Here is an 18411-nt window from a genome sequence, read left to right as displayed (position 1 = left end):
TCTTCTATCAATATGAAAATACAATCACAAAGTCACAATATTTGAGAACTGAAAGTGATCACAGTTGTCACATAGTCTGGTCTCTTACTAAGTAACTTTATAATACCCTTTTAAAGTCAGTTGTCAGCAAAATATGAATCTAGATTGGGAGTACAAAGAGGAGAGGTCTTATTCTTTCTCCTCATAAAAGTTATTACAGTTTAGAAATATATACAAATTTTGATTTATTTAATCATCAAAATAATAGTTAACATTTATCAAGTACCTAGTACATGCCAGGCACTGTTCTAAGCACTTCACATTTATTACCTTACCTAGTTCATCAACTCTATAAAGCAGGTATCATTTTTACCTCCATTTTACAATGGAGCAAACTAAGGTACATTTTTGGTTATCACAACTGGGAAAGTGTTACTGGCAACTAGTGGGTACAGGCCATGGATACTGCTAAACAATGCACATGACAGTCCTCCCATAACAAAGCAAAAATGTCAATACTGATGAGGTTAAGAAAACCTGCTATATATCCACCACCTAATATTATGCCTGGCATATAGTTAGGTGTTCAATAAATATTTGATAGATAAATGAATATACACAACTTTCTCTGAGATATAGTTATCTTGGTATATCGGAAAGAGCAAGGGAGTTAGATTTTACTCCATCATCACCAAAAGCAGAAACTTAATATATGTAATCTAAAGCAATTCCCATCTAAACTGAGTCCTACAAGTTTTGATACCTGTGTTTTAATAATTCAGTCCAAAATATTATATGATTCTACTCTAATTTCTTGTTTTGCTATTTGGAGAATATTGCTTAATTTGCCAATCTATGACAATTTTTAAAATTTATCTTTTGGTTACTGATTTCTAGCTTAATTGAACTGTGGTGAAAGAAAATACTCTAAAGAAGTTCAAACCTTTGAAATCTGTTGAAAGTTGCTTTATGAGCATATGTAAATTTAGTAAATGCTCCATATGTGCTTGAAAACAATGTGGATTCTGTACTATAGGGTAGTGTTATCTGTGTGTGTGCGTGTGTGTGTATGCACACACACACACACCTGTCTCCACATGCATCATATTCAAATATTCTATATCCATATTGATTTGCTTTTGTACGCTTATTCAGTAAATTACTGAGGGGGCCTTTAAAATTCACCACTATGATTGTGGGCTATTTGGTTCCTTATAAGTCTCTTTACTTTGCTTTCTACATTTTGAGACCATGATATTAGGTTCATCCAAATGAAGAATTGTTATATCTTCCTAGTAAATTGAATTTTTCCTCAGAATACTTTTTGCCTTAAAGTCTGCTTTGTCTGATATTAATTATATCAACTTTCTGTCCATTAGTGTTTGCTTTTTCTTTCTACATGCTTTCAGCCTTTCTTTACCTTTTTGCTTTAAATGTCTCTCTAAACCAGGGCCTTTTTATTTGCCTATTTGTTCTATTTTATTTGCCTGTTCTATTATTCTCCTTTCTTGCCTTCATTTGGAGTATTATTTATTAATTTTCTCTTTTCTCTCATTAATTTGGAATATATACATTCTTTAAAGATTCTGTTAGCAATCGTCCAAGAAATTACAGCCTGAATTACTGACTTACCACAATCTAATATTTAACTAGCACTTTTATCCTCTTCCTGGACAATGCAAGGACGTTTAACACTTCCAAGATTTATATACAATTGTTATTAGATACTTTAATTACATATATATATCTAAAAAACAGTATAAGACATTTTTCAAGCCAGTAAATATTCATTTAGTTTTACCCTCATATTTACCATTTTTATGGCATCTCTGGGTAATTTCACAGGGAACAGAATTCTAGGTTGGCAGGTATTTTCCCCTGCCTTTTAGTTTCCACTGTTTCTGTTGGGAAATCAACTGTCAATCTTATTGCTACCTCATTGAATATTTGTTCTGATCCTTTTTAAGATTTTTCATCTTTGGTGGGATCTATATTGATTCTACTAGGAGTCTGTAGGGATGCTTGAATCTGTGAATTAAAGTATTTCCTCAGTTTTGAAGTTTTCACTCATTCTCTCATTAAATTCTGCCCCATTCTCGCTCTTCTCTCCTTTGGGGACTCAAATATACATACATTAGAACTCCTTATTATATCTTTTAAGCTTACACTCTCCTATATTTTCCATTCTTTCGTCCTTCTCTATTTGGGATATTTTCTTCTGACCTATCTTTCAACTCACTAATTCTCTTTTCTGTGGTGGCTAATTTGCTGTAAAATACATCCAGAAAGGCCCTAATTTGGAGGATTACATTTATCAGTTCTAGAATATCCATTTTTCTTTTTTATCTTACCTTTCTACAAAATTCTCAACACATCTATTTTAAATCTGATAACTATGACATCCAGAGTTCCTGTGGATCTGTTTATATTCTCTGCTGTTTCTGATGTCTTGTCATTTGCCTAATTATATTTTGTGTGTTGGATACTAAATTTGCAAAATTGTCTGTAGACAGAATTTGACTCATAGAAAAAGCTGTTTTCTCCAGAAAGGATTAATATTTGCTTCTGCAAACACCTGAGAACACTAACAATGCCAGATCTTGTTAATGAAGTTATAGGAATGATGATTTGAAGCTGAGTATCATCCCACAAGAGCCTAGCTACTTGTTTTTCTGTACTCTAAGGTAGAGCATTTTGGGGTCCTAAGTGAGAAGAGTTCACCCCTGCCCTGTGGTGGGTCTTGTACTCTGTCCCTGTCCCCTTTTATCCACAGTTGTCAAAAGCACCTCTTAATCTCTCAGTTCCTGCTTCTGGAATCAACACTCACCCCAGGGAAAAAGCAATCCCAAATTGGAGCTGCTCTTCCTTGGGCCTCTGTCCTCACTCAGATCCTAATCTAGTCATATCAGTTAGCTTTCTGATAGCCTCGATAGAATTAATTGTTTTGTTTTGGACCAGCTTTTTAAATTATTCTCAGGATATTTCAAATTATCTAGCTTGCTATTACCAGACTCAGAAGTCCTAAAAAATATTTAAGCAGAGACTTGACAAAGCAGTATCAGAACTTTAAATTAAAGATCATTTTGGTAATAGAATGAAAGGCAAACTGGAGGAAGAAAGCAAGCCTGGAAATCAAAAATGAAAACAGTATGACATCTAGTTTTAATATATTAAAAGACCCATATTATAAGTGGATATTATAATTTTGGTAGCAGCTACTGATAAGTTTCATGATCTAAAAACACTGAGCTGGAAGTCAATATTTTCAAACACAATAATATAGATTTTAAAACTTTAAAAGCATCTAAACTAAAAAGAAATGCTGATAATAGCTTTTCTAATTAACTCATATCCTCTACAGTAGGTAGTATAGGAAAAAATGCCTATATTTTCAACCTTTCACTTGCTATAGACTCCTTATCCATAATCAAACCAAAAAATCCCCCAATTTTTCTTCAACTTTGTAAGCACCCTCCTCTAGATATCCCCCTGTCTTTCTACTTCTTTTGACAGTTGAACTTTTGGAAATAAGAGTCTACTTTCACTGTCTTTACTCCACTACCTCCTACTGATTCCACAATGCACTGCAATGGCTTCTCTTCCCAGATCACTAAACCTGCCTTGGCAAAAGAGAATAAACTAAGTGGCAAATTTGATGGGCTTTTTCAATTTTATTTTATTTGATCTTTGTGAAGCATCCAACTAATCCCTTCTCAATGATCATCTTTCCCTTTATCTGGTAACACCTTACACTCCCACTGGTCTCCTATCCATTACTTGTTCCCCTGTAGTGCCTCTTTCCTCTAGCTGGCCAAGGAAACTTTTGGTGGCCCGCTTCTAATTAAAATGGTCCCTGATATAAAGTTTTATAGAGCCTTGCTACTTGAAAGTGTGTTCCAAGGACCAGTAGCATTGGCATCACCTGGGAGCTTACTGCGAATACAGAATTTCAGGCTTCACTCCAGAACTACTGATTCATGACTGATTTGCATGTACAATAAATTTGAGAAGCAACTAGAGCTTTTAAAAGGATCAAACTTGCAGACCGAATAACCAACAGAAGAAATTCTTCCATATATAACTCCCTACTCATGACAGTAACACTAGCAATTTTTAAATCTCTGTCAAATCAATATAATTGTTTTCTAAAGTAATCACTGTAATAGACTACATTACTAAGTGTCCTGTATTCCTCCCTGGGGAGGAATATAAAATAATCTGTACTATCCCATTGATGTCAGACATGGCCATGTGACTTGCCTTGCCCAATGAAACATGAACAGAACTGATGAGTCTTCCAGGTAGAAGTGTTAAGACTCAACATTGTACTTATGAGCCCTCTTTTCCCTCTATCTCAAGACCAGGGCTATTCTATATAGTGGCTGCTCCATCAACATGGAGCATAGAGGGAAGATGTTAATTCCTAAAAGTGTATTACACATACACATATGTGTGCACACAAATCTGGTCATTCTCATTTCTGCTCCCTGGTTAAATTACAGTGATTGGAAAATAAATGAAGGATTCTGCAGGAGTTCATGCATAAAAAGCAAATCACCTACATACTAGGTAAACAAGGAACTCTAGCTTGCTTAAGACTTCTTTCCTGAAACATTATTCAATGCCCATAAGACTGAAATTATGCCAGCTGTATCTAAATAAAAACTCCAGGTATGAGGAGGACATGTCAAAAGGACTAGTGGGGAATACTGAACAATAAAAGTTATTAAAATGTAGTTGAAAAAATGTGAATGTTACAAATATGGGAAAGGTAAAAACAATATAATGAGTAAACATTAGAAGGTGGGGAGGCTATGGGAGATGAAACTGATAATGTCATCTCAAAGAGTTAAATATATCTCACCTAAAACTGAAGCAAGAATGTAACGATAATACGAACCTCTTAATATTTTTTCAGAATCTGCTTTAGACACACCTTTTAGGGAAATACTTTCATATGGCAAACAAATATTATCTTTCAGTCACTCTTTCCTTCTAACCATCCATGCATCATTCTATATGTGTATATACATAGATAGATAGATAGACTAGATCTTGACAATAATGCCTACCCTAATATTAATGATGTCTCTGGATGGTTGGATTGGAGGTGGCTTTTAAACTTAAATTTTTGCAATGTATGACTTCATAGTTAGCATGCATCAGTTTTACCAAAAAAAGAAAAAAAATTCTTATAAAAGACTGTAAGCAAATATACCAAGATTCTACCTTCAGCATTTCTCTCTCAAGCATGTAAACACGCCTTCTTTTCAAGAACTTTTCATCATCAGCTCAGTTTTCTTAAGGTCTCAATCCTATCCAGAGGTTGGCATACAATTTACACATGCATCTCTTTTCCTAACCTAAATCATAAAACAGGTGCATGCCCAAAGCATTTGTGAAGGTAAAAAAAAAAACCCTGCTAAACTCATCAAGACTCAGCAATTTGATTGAGAGAAACATTATTAAGGAAAATAGTGGTTTTTAACCCTACCTACACATTAGAATCACCTGAGAAACTTAAAACTGGGTGAACTTAAAGATTTTGGGGGTCGGCTCCGTGGCCGAGTGGTTAAGTTCGCGCGCTCTGCTGTGGTGGCCCAGGGTTCGGATCCTGGGCGCGGACATGGCACGGCTCGTCAGGCCACGTTGAGGTGGCGTCCCACATCCCACAACTAGAAGGACCTGCAACTAAGACATACAACTGTGTATGGGGGGGTTGGGGAGATTAAAGCAGAAGAAAAAAAAAAAAAGATTAGCAACAGTTGTTAGCCCAGGTCTCAATCCTTAAGAAAAAAAGAAGATTGGCAACAGTTGTTAGCCCAGGTGCCAATCTTTAAAAAAAAAAAAAAGATTTTGATTTATGATCTACTTTTTGATTATTGTCAGATCTTAGAGATCCGATGCTTAGAGTGGGGCTTTGCCAACAGAATTTTTAAAAATCTACCCAAGGAATTCTAATGTGCAGTCAGTGGTGATGAGATCCATTGCTCTAGAACAATGCTGTCCAATGAAACTTTTTGTGATAATAGAGATATTTTATATCTGCATTGTCTAATATGGTAGCCACTAGCCTTGTGGCTTTTGAGTACTTGAAATGTGAGCAGTGAGACTGAAAACTGAATTTTTAATTTCACTTAAATTAATTTAGACAAATTAATTTAAATTAATGCTTAGTTGCTACCATACTGGACAATGCAGATATAGAATCTAGAATCCAAATTCCTCAAATCAATCCCTCACTAGTCACATTCCAAGTGCCTATTAGTCACATTTGCCTAGTGGCTACCACACTAGATAACACAAATACAGAACAATTCCATCATTGCAGAAAATTATATTGAGTAGCACTGCTCTAATAAATTTAAAATCTAGAGTCTTGACTATATGACCTAAAATATATAGTTTATAAACTAGCACCTACCCCTCAGTTAAGACATAACACGAGATAACTGCCTATTTGGATTAACTGCTTTGGCTGTGCACAGAACTGCTTTTACTAACTTGAATTTTGTTGTTACACCATTAAGCTGCATTAAAGAATGGTGTTTAAGAAACAGGTTTTTGAAATTAGAATCTGTGTTTACTATAAAGATGGGGAGGATACTTTTAGCTATATTACAATTCCATGAGAATTTTTTCTTTTTTTCTCACTGTCAGGAATAATTGTGTTTCTCCTTCCTGCCTAAGCAACAGGTTTATCTTTATTTTAGGAACACTGTAATTAATGTCTGATCACATTTCCCTTTTTTCACTGATTGACAGAAAACAAAAGCAAATTTTTGGCCTTTCTCTAATACGTGAATTTGACCTTAAACCATGCCCCTTTTGGATACTAGTATCCTTTATTCATTCAACAAAATGTATCAATCAAGAGTCTCTTGCTGGTGGCCATGAAGGGAGCCTTTTTACACAGGAAATAATTATTTGCAGTTACCTTACTTTTTAATTAATGTTTGATTTATTGAAGCACAAACACAAAAAGCAAGTTTTCCCTTAAGCCTTCAACTATAAAGTGAATTCTAGTTATAAATCCGGTAAATTTTAACACACTTTTTAAGGTGCTGTTGATAGTTGATCAACTCACACAGAAACTAAATATCCTTATATAATCCTATTTATAATCTTGGGTAAATTCTCTAACATACACTAAACTTCATTTATAAATTTACTAATTTCTATTTTAAACACTTTAATTGCCACTAACAAGTAAACAATTCTAAGAGCTTAACTCTAGGAAATACATTACAATAAAGGGATTTGTGTGTGTGTGTGAGGAATATTGGCCCTGAGCTAACATCTGTGCCAATCTTCTTCTATTTTGTCTGTGGGATGCCACCACAGCATGGCTTGATGAGTGGTGTGTATGTCCGTGCCTGGGATCCAAACCTGTGAACACTGGGCCACACGAACTTAATCACTGTGCAACCAGGCTGGCCCCTACAATAAAGTTTATTTAAAACTTTAAATAACTTTCATGAATGTTAATTTCTCTTAATCATTCCAATAGTTTCTAAATTTAGCCAAATACTTTCACCTTTGAACTTAAAATCACAAGTCAAAAAGTAATTACACAAGTATTCATTTTAAATTAGATTCACAAGGCTAATTTGTATGTACTCTAGTGGGCCTAATTCTCTGAAGTATAACAAATATTCTAAAGATCAAATACATTGATTATTCCTAAACTTAATATAAAAATATCAAAGCTAAGCATTTAATCAATTTCATCATTTCTATATTTATTTCAAATCTGACCATGGATAAAAGACTTACCCACTAAGGAAAGTAGTGATTCTCAAAGTGTGGTCCCCAGACAAGCAGCACCAGCATTTCTTGGGAAACTATCAGAAATGCAAATTATGGGGCCCAAACTAGAAGTACTGAATCAGAAACTCTGAGGGAGGGGTCCAATATTTTTGTTTTAAGAAGACTTTCAGGTGATTCTGAGGCACTCAAGTTTGGGAATCATTGCTTTATTGTAGCCTCAACTACTCAGAGGCAGTTTTGTTCTAAAACACAGGTAATACAAAAGGCTTCAGTTCAGCTATCCTGCAAGATGAGCAGCAATTCTAAAATAGGTAAATCTACCTCATGCTTGAGAACCTCTGGACTAAGGAAACAATATTATGAACTCAAACTTGGAGTTACCATCAGAGCACACTCAGGTTGTTTATCAAGAAGAGATTCGTCTCCCCCTCTACCTCCCACCTTAGGAAATGAGATTAAGACTGCGGACATCAAGGGTTACCTTCCTCCATCACTGACGAACGCTGTGAGTTGTTTTTTTTAATAGTTACTGTAACATCTGGTACTCCAAATCTTTTAATTAGAGGCACTTGATCTTTCCTGATAGACTCCCTTCAAGATAAACCACTATCTAACTCTTCTAAATAATTTGCATCTGCAATTTCCAACCTAAAATACACCTAACTTGTCTAACACCTTCATTGGATTTTGCATTTTCACTTTGGTCATTTCAATAACTTTATAATTCTAAAGAAATTTCAATGACAATCCATCCTATCTCTTATCTAATCTAACTTGTTTTAATTTTAACACCATACATGATAGAATTCTGATTCTTCTCACTTTTTTCCCCCCATCTGACAGGGCCATAACTCTTATAAATATAAAGGTAGCATTCAAATGGATTCTACATCCCTTATTTCTTTGTCTGGGTCAGTTTCTTTATCAGAAAAATGGGATAATAATGGTACCTATCTTACAGAGTTGTTATTAGGAGTAAATAAAAACATTTGCTAGTGCCTGTCCCATAGGAAATGTTCTTAGCAGCTATTATTCCTGTTGCCATTTCCCCCTGAAAGATAAGTTTTAAGTGCTAAAAGTAAACTAAAGAAAATTTCAATAGGACTGAGATGTGTTTAAAGTATACTGTCACCCAATGAGAAAACAGAGTCGACATAACAGGTCAGTTTATGATAAAAACTATAGTACAGTAAGTTGAGACTCTAAACTTGCTAAACATTTATTTACACTTATTTATTATCATATTATCTAGTAAATGCTTTTTCTTTTTAGATTGGCACTTGAGCTAACAACTGTTGTCAATCCTTTTTTTTTTTTCCTGCTTTTTCTCCCCAAGTCCCCCCAGAACGTAGTTGTATATTCTAGTTGTAGGCCCTTCTGGTTGTGCTATGTGGGACCCCACCTCAGCACCTCCTGACCAGTGGTGCCACGTCTGTGCGCAGGATCCGAACGGCAAAACCCTGGGCCGCCAAAGCGGAGCACATGAACTTAACCGCTCGGCCATGGGGCCGGCCCCCAGCAAATACTTTTAAAGGCTACACATTATAGGCTTATTATGGTCATGCTTCCAAACAAGAGCTATACTCAAGGCCCAAAAATACTGTCTGAATTAAATCATAATTTACTCTTAAGCAGGAAAACGAATTGTATTATAAGGTGTTTCCTTTCCAATGTTATTAACTACAGCAACGGTGTGATAAGCTCCTTAATGTGTCTAAGTCCTAATTATGGTTTTCCTGAGGGGACTATAATGTTGGATTCAACGAACACCAAAAGCTGGTAAGAGTAAAAGCAGCCACCTTGGAGAGAAGTAAAGGAATCAGTAACACTAACAGTCTGGTAAGTGGTTTGTTTATAAAAGGAGTAAGACCAGAAACATTTGACCAAAATTTTATGAGGTTCATCCTTGATCTGTTAATGGTGAAACTATTTTATCAACACTATTACTGAACATGAAATGGTGAGGGGCAAGATCACTAACAACAAATGGGGTCCTGGAGTGCAGCCACTCTACATGTGTGGAAGTGTCTGTACAGAAATACTGCACAATACATAGGACATTGCAAAGAAGTGAAGGAAGGGTGACAGGCAACAGGAAACTTAAGCAGCTGTTATAAAAATCTGAAATAAGGCTAGTCACAAGCGGAAAGGGCAGAAGAAAGCCTTCAAACAGACTGACAGATATTCATTCTGAAGGACACAAATGCAAAGAGAAACCCTATAGTCAAAACCCATCTGGTAAGCAGCTGCAAAGAAAAGAGTTCTCATTTTAAGCAAAGCCTGGCTAGAAATTAATAACCATTTATCTTTTACTTGTATATATACATGTTATCTCTCAAAGGAGTCAATCTAGGAAACTAGACTTCTTCTAAGAATGGCAGGGGGTCATCAAATTATTGCTGGGGCACTTCTTTCTTGAACTGCCTTCAGAACTCTGTAGGTATAACTTCAGAGACCTAGGTTTTTACTTCCAAATGCTATCTTTTAGCTTACCACCCAATCATTTTCATCAGTTCTCTTGCAAATAAAAAAGAGCTCTAGAATTGAGAAACTCTGGCATCATCCAATCAACCTCATTTACAAACAAGAATATATAAGCCCAAAGAGATTAAGTAACTTGTACAAATTCTTTCGGCCAGTTAACGCTAGGATGTTCTTGCCCACCTCACTGTGGTCATAACTGTGACATCACAAAGCCTCTCTCACTTGTGTCAGAGACTTGGGGGCACCATGAATGTTAAACAATGTGCCATGGGTTCATAAGGTTGCTTCAATTAAAGAGGAATTTGTATAGTATTTTGAAGCAACTCTGAAGGAGAGTGTCAGATCTGGCAGTGTGCTCAATAAATGTTTCTGAATGAATGAGTTGGATGTATATGTTTGGGGATATTTATTAAAATATTGACCATATTCCTTCCTGATTAAGCTCCACCACATATTTCTCAATTCTCCATCTGTTAGAGGCTGGTCACATATCAACCGCTTTCAATTAGGCAACTGAAGACTCATTAAAAAAAAAAAATCCTTTTTTCTAACAATACTTGAAAGTTCCAGCACTCATCCCCGGTCCCACGCTTAAGACGACTGAGCATCTGGTTAATGTCCTTCAAAGTACAAAGTATCTCCCTTTTTCATGTTCTAATTCCATAAACAGGAATTCTAAAGACAAGATATTTTATGTAAAGTATGAAAACTTATTAAAAGGAGCCGTGCTAAACTGGATTTTAATATTCAAGTTTCTTCAAAGCTTAAATCACATACACACAGCTTAATAGATGTCCTCACTGTTCCACTGCTTTCAAACGAATGGCAGGATGTGAGATTATGGATAGATTTTACATTCTCTGTATTTTTCTTTATTTTCTAAACTCTCTAAGACTCATAAATTTACTCTCATAACACCAAAACGCATTACAAGTAACAAAAATAAGACAAAATATAAAAGACTAGGGGGAGGTCTGCCACTTTAGAGAAAGCCAAAGATACTGGACAAGTTACGATATGCGGTATGCTAATAGTTCTTCAGCAAGGCTTGTCCATAAGATATCAATCTCATGCCACTACGACTGACTCTTTTTAAAGAATGGTACAAAGCCATGAAGATTAAAAGAAAAATAAAAACATAACAGTCAGGATAAATGGTAACTGAGAAAAAAGTTTCTAGGTCCTGTCACCTCAGGACACAAAAGTCACCTCGGTTGCAGCGTAAGTGAAGCATTTTCTCTTGCCATGTAGTACTAAGCAAGTGCTGAAGTGACTCCAACAGTTGGCAAGTATCTAAGAAAAACATTGAGCCAAACCCAAAACAGGCCAGGCACGGTGTCCTCACTGATTCCAGGACCCAAACCACCGGCGTCAGGGGCTCACCAGTCCCCTCCCAGGGGGAGGGCAAACGAAGGGCGCGCACCCCTGACAGACTTGCGGGGCAAGAAAGCTCGATCTCGGGGCCGAAAGCAGGAAGAGCAGAGCAGGAAGGGCTGCGCCGCCGCCAGCAGCAACGCTTCCGCGCCCAGAGCCCGAGCCGGCCGCGTCCTGCCCTCCCGCCGCCCCGGCCCCCGCCGCCGCCGGCCCAGGCACACCTGCCACCGCGCCCCCACCCGGCGCCCGGACCGCCGCCTCCCCCCGCCCTCAGTCCGGTCGGCCGCGCGGGAGGCGAAGGAAGGCTGGGCTCACCGGGTCCCTCCGGGCTGGACGGCGCCGGGGGCCGGTGGGGCGGGGCCCCGCACCCGGGGTCCCCCTGGGCGGGCTCCCTCAGGTAATCCTCGAAGCGCACCTGCCGGGCCTCGCCGCCACCCCCGAAGCCCCACAGGCGGCTGGCCGTGCCCCGCAGAAGGCGCCCGCTCTTGCCCGTGAACGTGGTCAGGTAGTCCATGCTGCGGCGGGGCAGGCCGTGGGGCAGAGCCCGAGCAGGCGGACGGTTACCGCGGCGGCGGCCACTAGCTGCGCGCCCGCCAGCCCGCCCGCCAGCCCGTGAGACCCTCAACGGGGGCGGCGGCTCCGCGCGCCTCACAGGAGGCGGGGAGGGGGAGGGGGCGCCCCGAGCCTTGCCCGGGGCGGACCATCGGGAACTACGCGTCGGGGGGACAGAAGCTGGCCAAAGTTTTGAAAAGTTTTTCTGATCGCTTCCAGACGCCAAGTCAGGGAAAACTTAGCTTGTGAAGTAGGTACATTCTTCCTGGAACAGAAGCTGGATCGGAAAGCTGGCGGCTTTGAGGCAAGCAGAATCGGTCCATCCGCTCCTCCCCCCGCCCCACTCCAATGGAGCAGGCCTGCCCCACCCCGCCCCGCCCGGACCCGACCGGACTTTCGGGACTGCGGGAAAGGGCAGAGCCGGGTCTGAAAGTGGCCCAAGGGAGGCTTTGCTGCAGTTGCAGAGTCTGGGGGACTAGGAGGGCAGTGTCAAAAAGTTTGTGTGTGTGTATGTGTGTGTGTGTGTTAGGGGACGGGGTAACTTTGCAGCTTGTAATTTTGCGGGGGGGGGGTGTGCGGTGGGAGGGAGGAAGGAAGGAAGGTTAAAGATAAAAATGCAGTTATAGGTAAAATAAAACCAACCCTAAAGGATAAAATACTCCTTAGGAAGCATTATGAGACCCTCTTCGTCAAATAAAGCAGCATTAGTCACGTTGTAAGTTCGTTGTGGCATTATGAGCTGATGTTAGAGTTTGACATTGCATGAATCTGTCCTGTCAGGCAAGGTACAGACGGGCTTAGTGTGCAACCTTATGCTCCTTCAGGCCGAGAAAGCGCGCTGACTTTTGACAGAGATTTACTGCCGGATTTCGTGTCCTGTGAGATCTGGTTATTCTCTTGGTTTCAATTCACACCTGTTTATAGCTCTTTTAGTTCTTCCCACGCGTTAAATAAATAAACCCTCTTTCTCGGAATTACCAGTTTATTCATGTATTTGAAGGAAAAGTTTGAATTACTTAGGAAGTTGAACAGCTAATCATACCAAATAATAAAGTCCAGAAAATTTTTCAGGAACTTAAGCTTTCTACAAAACTATTAAAGATTTCCCCCCTCCCCTCTTTTTTAAATCATTGGATCTTTTTCCCACCATCACCATTTTCAGCTTAAATTTTTAGTAGTTTGGGCAAATTTCAGCATTCTAACATCAGCATCACCTTTATACCTGGTTAAAAATATAGAACTTTAGGGCTGTACCCCTAGATTGTAATTCACAGTGTTTGTGAGAAAGGACTCAGGAATCTGCCTATTCAGCAATCATCCGCGTGTTTAGATGTGCTGCTTAGGAAAGCACTGGTCCAGACTTCCTTCTCTACCTCCTACAGGCCCATTTGGTAAGACAGTAAGTGGGTCCTGGTTTTTCTGAGATCTCTATTTGATAAGGAAGCATTACCATGCTTAGCACCACTTCTAAGATCTCAAAGAGGCACAGTAAACTTTAAAAATCGAATTGCAATGACTTAAGTTTAATTCTGATTAACTAAATTGAAATTCTTTTTCTAAGATATGTATTACATCTTGAAATTTGCCATTTAGTTTGTAATAAACATATCAAATTAGCGTTTTTTATACCTGATTAAATCTGCACTTTTAGGTCCAACTTTAGCAGGAACCTGTACTCTACCAGTTCAAATAAAGGTTTACGGGCAGTTAACCCATCAGTTTTTTCTGCTTTTATTTCATGGAAAGCCAGAGCTGCTGGAGAAAAATGTATAAGCTTGATGATTAAGTGCCTTACAATTTTTGATTTAAACTCAGCTAAGCCCTAATGTCTCCAAAATCCTTTTACTCATATAATCAGCTTTCTTTTTTATTCTTCACATTTGTTGTCTAGTTCCGAAATGTCACCGCTCTCCTGAAGTTACCAAATTCATCACTCGAACTTGTTACTTTGCCTTCTACCTGAACCAGAAAATCACAGGCCATCAAATATGAACACTCTCACTTTTCTTCCCTTTTTCTTTTCAATCTACAACAAGCTCATCTCCACATTTTGCCTCAGAAGGAAGTCCTTATTCCTGTCCATGCCTCTCCTTCTCCAAATTAATTCTTAATCTTATTCTGCTTTATGTTGTCTACGACTTGCCAGCCTTATTATTCTTCTCTGTTGTATTATTTTGCTCTCTCTCTCCTCCAGTTTCTTCCCCCTTATCCTACCTATATCATCCACATAAATCCCTCCCATCTTAAAAGAAAAGTTTCCTTATATGCTGTGCCTGCCTCTCCAGCAACTCTTTGCCTCATTTTAAAAATACCTTTTTGACATGATTTACAAACCATGTAATTCAGCTGTTTTAAGCATACAATTCCATGGTTGTTAGTTTATTTGCATAGTTGTTAAACCATCACCAAAATCTAATTTTTGAACATTTCTGTCACCCCAAAAAGAAGGGTCCTATCGATTTGAAGGCACTCCCCATTCCTGCCCCCAGGCATAGGCAACCACTAATCTACTTTCTGTCTCTATGGATTTGCCTTTTATAGGCATTTCCTATAAATGGCATCATATAATATCTGGTTTTTGGTATCTGGCCTGTTTAATTTAGCCTAATGTTTCTGAGGCTTATTCATGTTGTAGCATATATTAGTACTTCATTCCTTTTTATTGCCAAATAATGTTCCATTTTATGGCTATGTCACATTTTATTTAATCCATTCATCAGTTGATGGACATTTGGATTGTTCCTATGTTTTGGCTGCTATGAATAATGTGATGAACATCCATGTACAAATATTTTTGTGGACATGTTTTAATTTCCTTTGGTATATACCTAGGAGTGGAATTGCTGGTTCTTTATATATATATAAAACATAGTGTGTTTAACATATACAACATGATGATTTGATACAAGTATATATTGTGAAATGATTACCGCAGTAAGGTCAGTTAACACTTCCATCAATTCACATAATCATTTTGTGTGTGTGTGCTGAGAACATTTAAGATTTACCATCTTATCAACTTTCAAGTATATAATGCAGTGTTGCTAACTATAGTCACCATGGTATACATTAGATCCCCAGAATTTATTGATTTTACAATTGTAAAAAATTACAATATTTATTTTCCACCTGTAAATACAATTGTATTTAAACAATTGTAAGTTTGTACGATTTGAACAACATCTCATCATTTTCTCCAACCCCTAGGCCTTAACAACCACTATTCTACTCTCTGTTTCTATGAGTTCAGTTTTTTTAGATTCCGTATGTAAGTGAGATCAGGCAGTATTTATCTTTTTTTGTCTGACTTATTTCACGTAGCATAATGCCCTCAAGTTCCATCCATGTTGTTGCAAATGGCAGGATTTCCTTCTTTTTATGGCTGAATAATATTCCATTGATATTTATACCACGTCTTCTTTATCCATTCATCGAATGCTGGACATTTAGGTTGTTTCCATTTCTTGGCTATTGTGAGTAATGCTGCAGTGAACATGCAGGTGCAGATATCTCTTTGAGATAGTGATTTCATTTCCTTCAGATATATAGACAGAAGTGGGATCACTGGATCATGCGGTAGGTCTATTTTTAATTTTGTGAGGGACCTCTGTACTGTTTTCCACAGTGGCTGTACCAATTTATATTCCCACCAACAGTGCGTAGGGTTCCCTTTTGTCCAGATCCTTAACAACAGTTATGATCTCTTGTTTTTTGATGATAGCCATTCTAACAGGTGAGGTGATATCTCTTTGTGATTTGATTTGCATTTCCCTGATGATTTGTAATGTTGAGCATCTTTTCATGAACCTCTTGGTCATTTGTATGTCTTCTTTGGAAAAATGTCTATTCAGGTCCTCTGCCCATTTTTAATTGGATTGTTTGGTTTTTGGCTATTGGGTTTTATAAGTTCCTTAAATTTTGGATATTAACCCCTTATCAGATAAAAGGTTTGAAGATATTTTCTTCCATTCCTTAGGTTGACTTTTCATTTTGTTGATTGTTTCTTTTGCTATGCAAAAGCTTTTAGTTTATTGTAGTTCCACTGATTTATTTTTGCTTTTGTTGCTTGTGCTTTTGGTGTCATATCCAAAAACTCATTGCCAAGACCCATATCAAGGAGATTTTTCCCTGTTTTCTTCTAGGAGTTTTACAGTTTCAAGTGTTTAATCTGTTATGAGTTAATTTTTGTGTATGTTGTAAGATAGGGGTCCATTCTTTTGCATGTGCATATCTGGTTTTCCCAGCACTATTTATTAAAGAGACTGTCCTCTCTCCATTTAATATTCTTGGCTCCCTTGTCAAATATTAGTTGATGATACATGCATGGTTTATTTCTGGGTTCTGGAGTCTGTTCCATTGGTCTATGTGTCTGTTTTTATGCCAGTACTATAATGTTTTGATTACTGTAACTTTATAATATAGTTTGGAATCAAGAAATGTGATGTGTCCAGCTTTATTCTTCTTTCTCAGGATTGCTTTGACTATTTGGGGTCTTTTGAAGTTCTACATGAATTTTAGGATTGTTTCTTCTATTTCTATGAAAAATGCCATTGGAATTTTGGTGAGGATTGCATTGAATATACAGAATGCTTTGAGTACTATGTACATTTTAACAAGATTAATTCTTTCAATCCATGAACACAGGATACCTTTCGATTTTTTTTGTGTCTTCTTTGATTTCTTTCATCAAGATCTTGTAGTTTATAGAGTAGAGATCTTTCACCTCTTTGGTTAAATTTGTTCATAAGCATTTTATTGTTTTTGATGCTACTGTATATGAGATTGTTTTCTCTATTTCTTTTTCAGATAGTTCATTGCTAACATATATGAATGTAACTGACTTTCTATGTTGATTTGTATCCTGCAACTTTACGAAATTCATATATTAGTTCTAACAGTACTTTCATGGAGCCTTATGATTTTCTATGTATAAGATCATATCATGTGCAAACAGAGACAATTTTACTTCTTGCTTTCAGATTTGGATGCCTTTTATTTCTTTGTCTTGCCTAAATGCTTTGGCTAGAACTTCCAGTACTATGTTGAATAGGAGTGGTGATGACAGTGGGCATCCTTGTCTTCTTCCTGAACTTAGAGGAAAAGTTTTCACCCTTCCCCTGTTGAGTGTGATGTTAGCTGCAGGCTCGACATATATGTGGCCTTTATTTTGTTGAGGTACATTTCTTCTATACCCAATTTATTGGGAGTTTCTGTCACGGAAGTATACTGAATTTTGTCAAATGCTTTTTCTGCATCTATTGAGATGATCATATGATTTTTACCTTTCATTCTGTTCATGTGGTGTATAACACTTATTAATTTGCATACATCGAACCATTCTTGCATCCCAGTGATAAATCCCACTTGATCATTGTGTATGATCCTTTTAATGTGCTGTGGAATTTGGTTTGCTAATATTTTGTGAAGAATTTTTACATCTATATTCATCAGAGGTATTGTTTTGCAGTTATCTTTTCATGTAGAGTTCTTATCTGGCTTTGATATTAAGGTAACGTTGGCCTCATAAAATGAGTTTAGGAGTGTTTCCTCCTCTTCAATTTTTTGAAAGAGTTTGAGAAGGATTGGTGTTAAATCTTTAAATGTTTGGTAGAATTCACCAATAAAACCATCTGGGCTGGGGCTTTTCTTTTTTTGGAATGTTTCTGATTACTGATCAATCTCCTTACTCATTATTTGTCTGTTCATATTTTCTATTTCTTCATGATTCAGTTTTAGTAGGTTGTATGTTTCTAGGAATTTATACACTTTGCCTAGGTTATCCAATTTGTTGGCATATAATTGTTCATAGTTGTCTCTTATGAACTTTTATATTTGTGTGTCATCAGTTGTAATGTCTCCTCTTTGATTTCTGATTTTATTTCTTGGAGTCATCTCTCCTTTTTCCTTAGTCCAGCTAAAGGTTTGTCAAATTTGTTTATCTTTTCAAAAAACTAACTCTTAGTTTCATTGATCTTTTTTATTGTTTTCCTGGTCTTTAGTTCATTTATCTGCTGTCATCTTTAATTCCTTCCTTATGCTAACTTTGGGCTAAGTTTGTTGTTTTTCTAGTTCCTTGAGGTATAAAGTTAGGTTGTTTATTGGAGCTCTTTCTTTTTCCTAATGTACGAGTTTATCACTGTAAATAAAGTTCCCTCTTAGTACTGATTTTGCTGTATCCAATAAGTTTTGGTATACTGTGTTTCTATTTTCATTTGTTTCAAGAAACTTTTTGACTTCTCTTTTGATTTCTTC

At 37.4% G+C, this 18411-nt stretch overlaps 1 protein-coding gene across 19 annotated transcripts in view; it reads right to left on the bottom strand.

Annotated features, from left to right (window-relative positions):
* Positions 1 to 18411, bottom strand: part of OXR1 (oxidation resistance 1) — a 451197-nt gene that overhangs the window by 69200 nt on the left and 363586 nt on the right. For 2 of the 19 annotated variants that reach the window (XM_070221689.1, XM_070221694.1), the window contains exons 1-2: positions 10243 to 10416; positions 7756 to 7823 (exon numbers count right to left, since the gene is read on the bottom strand). The exons of 9 other annotated variants lie outside the window; for them this stretch is intronic. Coding sequence is in view for 4 of the 10 variants with exons in the window: in XM_070221677.1 (XP_070077778.1) it covers positions 11923 to 12121 (199 nt within the window). In the remaining 6 variants the exon portion in view is untranslated. Of the gene's footprint in view, positions 1 to 7755; positions 7824 to 10242; positions 10428 to 11442; positions 11815 to 11922; positions 12502 to 18411 lie in introns of those variants that run through there. 8 more of the 19 variants (XM_070221687.1, XM_070221692.1, XM_070221677.1 and 5 more) reach the window with 5 other exon arrangements.

This window comes from Equus caballus, chromosome 9 (assembly GCF_041296265.1).
Source record: "Equus caballus isolate H_3958 breed thoroughbred chromosome 9, TB-T2T, whole genome shotgun sequence".
Classification (NCBI taxonomy): Eukaryota; Metazoa; Chordata; class Mammalia; order Perissodactyla; family Equidae; genus Equus; species Equus caballus.
The sequence above is the reverse complement of the archived record's forward strand: the minus strand, read 5'-3'. Positions and strand labels throughout refer to the sequence as shown.